Source organism: Daktulosphaira vitifoliae, unplaced genomic scaffold (assembly GCF_025091365.1).
Source record: "Daktulosphaira vitifoliae isolate Bord-2020 unplaced genomic scaffold, ASM2509136v1 Scaffold_398, whole genome shotgun sequence".
NCBI classification, from domain to species: domain Eukaryota; kingdom Metazoa; phylum Arthropoda; class Insecta; order Hemiptera; family Phylloxeridae; genus Daktulosphaira; species Daktulosphaira vitifoliae.
The window spans coordinates 1-9,856 of record NW_026099963.1 but is presented as its reverse complement, the minus strand read 5'-3'; the positions used below and the strand labels follow the sequence as shown (position 1 = coordinate 9,856).

The 9,856-nt window shown below is 30.6% G+C and overlaps 1 protein-coding gene across 1 annotated transcript; it reads left to right on the top strand.

Annotated features, from left to right (window-relative positions):
- The first annotated feature begins 834 nt into the window (after window positions 1–834).
- On the top strand, window positions 835–2,654 carry LOC126909452 (uncharacterized). Its single transcript, XM_050691875.1, has 2 exons — window positions 835–1,668; window positions 1,962–2,654. Exons 1-2 carry the CDS (start codon window positions 835–837, stop codon window positions 2,652–2,654), a joined length of 1,527 nt encoding a protein of 508 aa, XP_050547832.1.
- Window positions 2,655–9,856: the final 7,202 nt, after the last annotated feature.

Sequence of the window (9,856 nt, the reverse complement as noted above, 5' to 3'; positions counted from 1 at the left end):
TAAATATAATCTTATGATAACTTATGGTATATACTTATGACGCCCCTCAAGGTGGTACTAAGCATTTAGTACTACGGGTTTAGCGAACCTTGGGCCCTGGCTACCCTCTCCATGGGTATAATGGAGTTGGCGATAGGCTAACAACCTATCCTGTAAAAATCCCTTGTTCAGGAATCAAATATAAATTTGCTTTGGAATTGTGAATCAAAGGACTGTAGACTGGAAAACTGGAAATCGGCATTACGTTTTGGAACATGGAATGTACAAACTTTATTTAAACCTAGAGTAGTAGGAACAATAGTTAGAGAGACNAACCTGGAGCAGTAGGAACAATAGTTAGAGAGATAGAAAGATACAAGTTAGGAGTAGTGGCACTACAGGAAATGAGGTGGCAAGATACGGGCTCAATACAAATAAGTAATACAACGTTATTTTTTGGTGCTTGTGACGGAAGAAGACAAGCTGGAAGTGGATTCGCGGTTAATAACAAGCGACTAGCAGCGGTAAAAAGTTTTAAAGTTATAAACCCTAGATTAACGATGTTGACACTGGATACAAAATGGTTTGAAGTAGTCTTCGTAAATGGAGCATGCTCCCACAGAGGACAAGGATAAAAATGAAAAAGATGATTTCTACTCGTTGTTAGACAGTATACTGTGTGAGATACCAAGAGGCTGTGTACAAATCATATAAGGAGATTTTAACGCAAAAATCGGACGTGAAGAATGTTTTAAGCCGATAATAGGAGGGCATAGTCTACACCATTTATCGAATGATAATGGGTGCAGAATTATAGACTTGGCAACGGGAAGAAATCTAAGGGTTAAAAGTACCATGTTCGCACATAAGAAGATACACAAAGGTACGCGGAGGTCACCAGATGGACGACATATAAACCAAATAGACCATGTGCTTATAAATGAAAGATTTAATAACAGTATTTTAGATGTAAGAACCGTACGTGGAGCTGATAGCGATTCAGATCACTTTCCTGTGGCAGGTAGACTACGAGTGAAATTAAAAAGAAGACAAGAAATAAAGAGAGGAGGAGCTACGGGACGGTTTGACATCACAAACCTTAACAATCCAGCGGTAGTTAAGAATTTTCAAAAAGGTATAGAGGAAAAGTTAAGAATAATAATTGCAAGTGGGTCAGGTAGAGAAGTGGAATTAAGGTGGAAAACGGTAAAACAACTTATTCAAGATGAAGCAGAAAAAACAATAGGGAAACAAAAGACAAGGAAAAAAACCTGGTTTAATGATATTTGCGAAGAAGCCATAGAAAGAAGAAAGAATGCTAGAAATATATGGCTGTTCGACATTGAGAATGTGGTGAAGTTAGAAAGATTCAAAATGAGACAACGGGAAGCGAGTAACATATTAAGATGCGAAAAAAGAAAATATTTACAAAACATACTTAAGGAGGCAGAACAGGATTTTGCTAGTCATAATACAAAAGACCTATATAAAAAGGTTAACTTCTTAAGTAAGGAATATAAGCAGCTGGTGAAAGTTCTCAAAAATGATGATGGAACGCTAATCACATCTAAAGAAGAGATAACAAATAAATGGACGAACTATTTTAAGCAGCTGTTGAACTGTAATACACCAGATAGTTTATTCCACTTTGAGAATATGGAAACTAATAATACAATCTGCCTAGCACCGGTAAGGAGGAAATTCAAGAACAAATAAGAAATTTAAAGAACCATAAAGCACCCGGAGAAGATGGTATCCCTGGAGAGTTGCTTAAAAGTATGGGAAATGGCTTGCTTGAATATATGTCCGGGCTAATAAAAGAAGTTTGAGAAAAAGAAGTGATTCCGGAGGTATGGCAAACAGCACTAATATATTCTATACATAAAAAGGGAGATAAGCAGTTGTGTGATAATTATAGAGGTATCGCTCTATTAAACGTTACATATAAAGTGCTATCCAAATGTATATTAAACAGAATTAAGCCATGGGCAGAAGATATTTTAGGAGATTATCAAGCAGGTTTTAGACAAATTAGATCTACCACAGATCAGATATTTGTTTTGAAACAAATTTTCCAAAAAATATGGGAGTTTAACAGAGAAGTACATGTACTATTTATTGATTTCAAGAAGGCGTATGATTGCATACATAGAGAATCTATGTTGAATGTACTAAAACAGTTCAAATTGCCCCAGAAATTAATTAATCTGATCAAAGCAAACATCCTACACACGGAAATCAAGATCAGAGTTGGCAATATTGTATCACAAGGGATACCAGTATCGACTGGTTTGAGACAAGGGGACGCTCTGTCATCCATACTATTTAATAAAGCGTTAGAAAGGGTCATCAGGGAGAGCCGTATTGAAGATAACGGTGTACGATTGGGAGGTTGCATAATAGGAGTATTGGCCTACGCAGACGATATAGTATTACTTGCGGAAAAGAAGGAAAATCTCAGGGAGCAAGCGGGAAAACTATTAGATACGGCAAAAAGAATAGGTTTAGAAATAATTTTTCAAAGAAAACAAGAAGATTTTGAATCCTTTGATAAATGTTTAAGAGACATTAAGACTATTACAAAAAGATGTGAATTTGGAGACCTAGAAGACAGTATGGTTAAAATATGTGTTGTCTTGGAGTACGTGATAAAGGATTACAAGAAAGGTTATTAAGAGCTCCTGACTTAACACTGGACAAAATAGAAGAGCATTGGAAGTCAGCGGAATTGGCTAAACATCATCTAGAAATACTCAATAATAAAAACCCAGCACAGGTGGGTCGCGGCACANAAAAACCCAGCACAGGGGGGTCGCGGCACAGTGGTGACGTGGCATAGTTGGATCAAGTATAATGATATCTGACAGTGATTAAAATCACTATCAAAAATAAACGCTTCGATGCAAATCTTTAGATAGTGTTTAATTTTAAAAAATTGGTGGATATATCCAAAAGCTACATGATCTTCTAGTTCCTTATTAATATCCTAATTAAGATAAAGTATGTCGAATGAAAGATGTATATAAATACTACTTCTCATGAAAAAATTGTATTGATCCATACATTTTTCTAAAAGTTATAAAGTTAAAAATGGAAAATACAAAATCGAAAATTTTCACACAAAAATAGCATTTGGTAGCCATTTTCACCGTGAAGATAAGATAAAGTCAGAAATTTTTTTTTTCATGATAAAGTATATTACATTAGCTTTAATTTAATATATATATAAAAGTGTCAGACTTTCCGGAACATTTTCAAAATTTAAATTAAAAAAATTAATTTTTTGTGAAAAAGTTGTCATTTTAAATCCTCCCCTGTGGGCAGGTAATGGGTCATATATAAAAAAAAAATACACCAAATGAAAAGTAATGATGTCATGCATATATATAAAAAAAAGTTATAATGATTTGGTTATTTTTAAAAAAGTTATGGCACTTTAAAGTAAAAAAAATTGAAAAAATTTCGAAAATTAGTGATATTTAAATTTGTAATTTTTTTGGAGGTTTCCCCCATTTACGGGGAACGAGGGAATTTTTTTCAATTTTTTTTGAACTCTTCCTGAACGGACAGGACTTTAATCAATGCAACTTACACATTGTAGATTCACTCGAGCGTCGCTCGATCATTCAGTCCTACGTAATTAGTTCTAATACTTAAATTTGGTTTATTTGGTGTATAAAACCAATGATAATTAAATCGATCTCCAGTTCAGCTTGTATGCTGTTACTGTCGAACGTCGTTAAAACTTCCTTCGCAAATTGTCGCCAGAACATGTTGTTTAACTTGATGATTTCCCATTCAAAATTGTACGCCCGTTTTTACTTATAATTCGCGATCTACGCCCGCTTGGACCAATAAAGGCTTTATACTTGTTCCAAAAATTCCCGTCGGTCTTCTTCGTATTTTCCCGTAAACTCGGGAGAAGGGAGTCATACAAGGGGCGAATAATTGAGTTGTCCGGTCGCCATATGTGTGTGCGAACGCGATGATGATGACGGGGACAAATTGCGTGTCGATGGCGCGAATGTGTTCGGCCCGAAGTGACCCGTGTGATGTGGGCGCGCATCTAAATTGAAAACCGTCTCGTGCGTGTTCACTCAAAGTAGCGATGGTGACGCGCGCGTAATCTGACTGGCTAATCGTTATGGCGACCGGTTGCCTGATACCATTCGTGTAGAGACTCAGCTTCGTAGTCTTCTAGAGCCAAGTTGACCGATCGATTATCGTTTGTGGGTGGGTCGACGGTCCGAAGTAGCACGGGGACTTCGCCTACTTGAGACTCGCGTTCCGTCGCGAGCGTCTCGTAATGAAGCGGCGGATATTCGGGCAGTATCGCGTTCGAATGGTCTAGCTTCTCACTGCGTAAACTATTCTCCAAGACTGCCAGCATATCGCTTTTTGACGTAGGGCCGTTTAATTGCCTATAAGCGTATTCGCGCAATAATTCCCGATAGTTCATTTGAGAAAGAGTTTTACCGGTCATAGTGAGCGTTTCTTTCCGTATTTTGCGAAAATGAAAAAGAAAAACAATAAACAAAATAAAAATGCAATCGCGAGAATAAGCGTTATGGGTTTGCGTATGTACGTCAACAATCCCGGCCGTTTGTATTATTATCGTTATTGCTGTGATAGTGTTGTACTATAGCACTACGACACTGAATTTTATATTGAAATGAAATAACTACACGATAGTAATCGTATAATCTATATGATTGCGAAGGTCAGAAATAATAATACAAACTGGTACAGTATTTAAAACCCATAACAAATTTTGGAACGAAAAGATAGTTACAGATAGGAATAGGTCTGGCCGTCCTACCTCGGTAGTAACATTAGATGTGTCATGTAAAGTTATAGAGACTGTTGTTGAGAATCCACATACCTCAATTCGAGCAATTTCGAAGGATAAGAATTTAAGTATAGGATCAGTGTTTAATATTTTACACAGTGCAGATTATCATCCATATAAAGTCAATTTGGTACAGAGCTTAAAATATGATGATTATGAAAGAAGAGTAACATTTTGTGAAACAATATTGGAAAAATATAATGGAAATAGTTTTTTTACAAAATATATTGTATTTTCTGATGAAGCTACTTTTTTTTCTTAATGGCAACATAAATCGACATAATTCAGTTTATTGGGCTGATGAGAACCCTCATTGGTTTATAGAAGCCCACACACAATATCCAGAGAAGTTGAATGTATGGGCTGGGATATTTAATTACAAAATAGTTGGACCATTCTTCATAGAAAATAACTTAAATAGCTCTAAATATAAAGAATTGTTAAGAAACCAAATTGTTCCAGCAATTAAGGCTATCAGTTTTGATGATCTCACTAATATTTGGTACCAGCAGGACGGTGCTCCAGCTCATTTTAGCTTAGATGTGAGAAGATTTTTAAATGAGACTTTTGAAGATAGATGGATTGGACGTGGAGGATTCATTGAATGGCCGCCACGATCTCCTGATCTAAGTCCATTAGATTTTTTTTTATGGGGTTACGTTAAATCTGAAGTTTACAAAAAGAGGCCCAATACATTAGAAGAACTCATTCGTTATGAAATAGTAAATGTGATGGATTGCATACCACAAAACATTTTGCGAAATGTTACTCATGAGTTTGAGAATCGATTAAGTCATTGTTTAATAGTTAATGGACATCAATTTGAACACCTTATAAATACAATAATAAAATAATACAAAATTAAAATTTTAATAAATAGAAACAAAACTGTTCTTTTTTTATCATTTACTTACATGTTACAAAAAATGTTTGATTATATCATATTAATATTTAACTTGAATTCTAAACTAGTCAGTTAAAAAAATATCAGTTGTTCAAAATTTTAGCAAATAGTAAAAAAATACCATAGAAATTAGAAGATTCTTTAAATATTAAATTATTAAATATTTAAATATTCCTTATAAAAATATACTCGAACTGTGAATTGAAAATTGGTATGATAATATTATTATCTGCTATTTTTCATTTGAATAACAAAATTTAAAAACACTGTATTTTATGATAACATAATAATATTACAACAATCAGTTGGTAAATAGTAATCGGTTTTAAAATGACGACAAACTGTTGCATTACCTATGCTAAGGGCTGTATCACTTACAGATAAATTAGAATTGAATTTAGGCACTAATATTAAAAATAATCCCATAACTGTCGATAGATCAACTGTAATATTAGAAAATATGTGGACAAGTTACTTAAACCTGAGTTAAAAATAATTATTAGTTGGTAGTTGAAAAGTATATTACAACTCCTATAGGCATAAGTTTGGAAACGTTGTTGCGTATTGAATAATAATAATGTTATAATGATCACTGATAATTTTTTTGTAAACTTACAAACTACTACCTGTAATATGTTTGACAGCATGATGTACTTTAAATGACACTAATTGTCGATAAAGCGACTATAACAATTGAAAACGTTTCAACGGTCACAGATAAAAGTGTACACTAGTTATGTATGTTAGATACCAATGCTAAAACTCCTATAGGAAAAAGTCCGGAAACATTATGATATGCATGGATCGATAATGCTTTATTCTACAAATACCCCAATTAAAGATCGCGTATAAGAGAGCGATTTTTAAAATATCCATTTAAGTTCTTTTTACATGCTTTAATAAAAAATTTTTTTTCTTAATAAATTTGCAGATAATTTGCAATTGATATCATCTTTATAAAATTAAATTTATAAAAATTATCATAGCAAAATCTGCCTTTAAATAGGACACTTTTCTACCCTTAAAACGACGATTATTTAAAAATGGTTTAACATAAAAAGTTATTTTCACGATAATTCTTTTTAAAATTGAATTCTCTATTGAATTGAGTAAGAAAAATTAGGGGTTGCCATTTAAATTTCTTAAGTTAGGGTAGATTTCTACCCCTTTGCATTAGGGTTGAACTTTAATTTTAATCGTAAAAGATGCATTTAATTATTCAATTAGTCTCTAAAAAAAAAAATTATTAAAAAAATCAATAGCGGCTCTAAAAAATCGGTGTTTCCGAACTTATTGAACACCCTATATATTATATTTATTCAATTGGAAAAAACATGGTATTATTTTTTTTATGAAAAATCAAAAAACACTCTACAAAACATACATTTAGTTTTTTTCACAGGTAGATATCATAATTTTAATATTGTATACATAGTAATTTTAATACGTTAATTATTATCATTATAAAACAATTTTTTGAAAATCAAATCGTCTAAAAGCTTAAATATAGGTACATATTAACCCCAAATAAAATAATAATTTTTGTTGGGTGGGGTGAGTTACTACTTATTGTTTAAAATAATTTTTTCTTTCGGGGTGTGGGTACGAAAGTACCTAAAAAAGATAAAACGGTAAAAAAATGAATTGATCTTTATTTATTAATATGAAAATTATTGTGATTAATTAGCATTTTTTTTACAACAATAACGATAATAGTATCAGAAAAAATCTCATCTCGGGTCAACTAGTTTGGTAATAAATACCTAGAGTAGGGACTACATGCGAGTTCTCCAAACTTAATCTTATACCTTATATGTAATTAGTAAAATTATTATTTTTATTTTACATTAATGTTAATAATAAATATATTGAAATAAATACACTTTGTTTTTTTTTTATTTCCATTAAATTTTGTAATTAAAAAGAGTAGAACTATTATAATTACAATTATTATTAAGTTATTAAAATTGTATTTCGCAGATTAGTACTTAACGTAAAATAGTATTTAGTAGTGTTAGATATGTATTAATTCCTAATTTAATTTACCGCAACCCCCAAAAAAATATATCCCACATTAATTTTAGGGAAATTTGAATTCAGTTCCCGAAAATGGAATCTATTAATTATTATAATACACAAAAAATCTAGTATCTGACATTTAAAATTTGAAATTCAATCATATAAACTAGGCTAAAATGATGAACTATTATCATAAAAATTATTTTAATAGTAAATGGCATTTGAATATTTAACATAACTTTATTCGTTTTTTTTTCATAATTTTTATTATGTAATCATTATAACTTGAAAATTTTAACTTTATACTTTTATTAGATAATAAAATTAAATTTTAAATCTTGTTATCTATACTAAATAAGAGTTTTAATTCGTCCTAGAACTAGGCTCAACACGAATAGAGAACTTCTTATGCACATTCTTATTCAAATTATTTAAAATAGTGATTTTAATTGCTTTTAAATTAAAATCTAAATGAGTTCCCATTTTTTTGGAATTTACAAGCGCAACTAGAATTAATACTTTACACGGTGTTATTATTTTTTCACACTAAAAATATTTTTATATAAGAACACAGATATATCCTACATTTTTTGTAAATTACCATAGCCTCTAGTTGTGCCTATTCAACTAAATGTATTAAATTTTTGGAATAAATTTCACTTCACTTTAGACTCTAATCATAAATTATTTGAATTTCACCCACAAAGAAATATTGAATACATAAATTATAATGTACGAGAAATTTAGTGTTTAGATAAAAAAAAAAGTGTATAGTAATGTAATTGTTATAAAAATTATTTGACTATGTGAATTAAAAAAAAAAAAATTCTGTTCTTATATTAAAGATACCTCTAAAATTATCACAATTCATTAGCCTTATAAAATAATAGTAAAATAACTGTGAATGTATCAATTTATTTAAAATAAAAAAAAATTTTAAACTAAATCGAATTTGATTATACATTATAGTAAATAGCTGAATAACGTCGATTTTAGTATAATACGGGGTTTAAGGCAATAGTAAGCAATTTTTAAATTCTCAAGCAATACAGTGGTGTCTTATAGACACCACGATAATGGACGTTTTTTGTCGAAGAAACATCCAGTTACGTGTACGCCAGTGTTTTTTTTGTACGATTTAATTTTATTTAATGATACATTTTTGATATTACTTTTAGACTTTGTGTTTGATACGTTACTTAAATAAAATAGCTATTTTAAATCCTGGACTTCGAGTAAATATTTTATATTCACCGTGTTCTTAGATTTATGTGTGTGTGTGTGCGGCTAGAGTCAAGGTTGGACTGCTCATAGTAAAATGAATAAGAAGTATGCTCGATCAAATTAGTGCGCATGATAAGCCTAGGGGTAAAATATGTAACCAACAATAAACTCAACGTGACGTCACATGTAAATACATTGCGTTGTATATATTCTATATTAAGGGGTTCTGTCCCGTTATAGTCAAGTATTTTAATGAACTTTTTTTAGTTAATTTCGGTTTTCAATTTCATTTATAATTTTTTTATTATTATTATTAACTTCAACTGTGTTGTAATACATCTTTATTGTATTATCTGCTACATTGTAGTAGTTTATAAACCAAGATTTAATTCGTTGATAAATCTAACCTAAGAAAAACTGCATAGTAAAATTTTACTATGTTTAACTGCATATAAATAATTAAATATCAATTTATTGTGTAATTACTTACAGTAAGTATAAGTTGTTACATTATTTATAAAAAATGTAGTTTTAATGATTATTTAATAAATTTTTGAATTTTTTTTTTATTGCTCATTTCTCGTGATGCAAGTTTTTTTATTTATATTCCGTATTCTAAAATATATTTTTGTTCTAATAATGAAGTTTTTGACTTCATCATCCACCAAAAGATTATCTGAATTACATGTTTTTTTAGTTAATTCCAGTACCTCCTTTATTAAGCCTGGAGTTTTTCTAATATCATCTATTAAACATTTTATCATAGGTATGTAAAAATATTTTATATTAAATACATAATTTTACCATTTTACCATTTTAGTACCATTTTACCATAGTACCATTTTCATTTAATTTTTTAAAAATAGTTCTTATGATTTTTC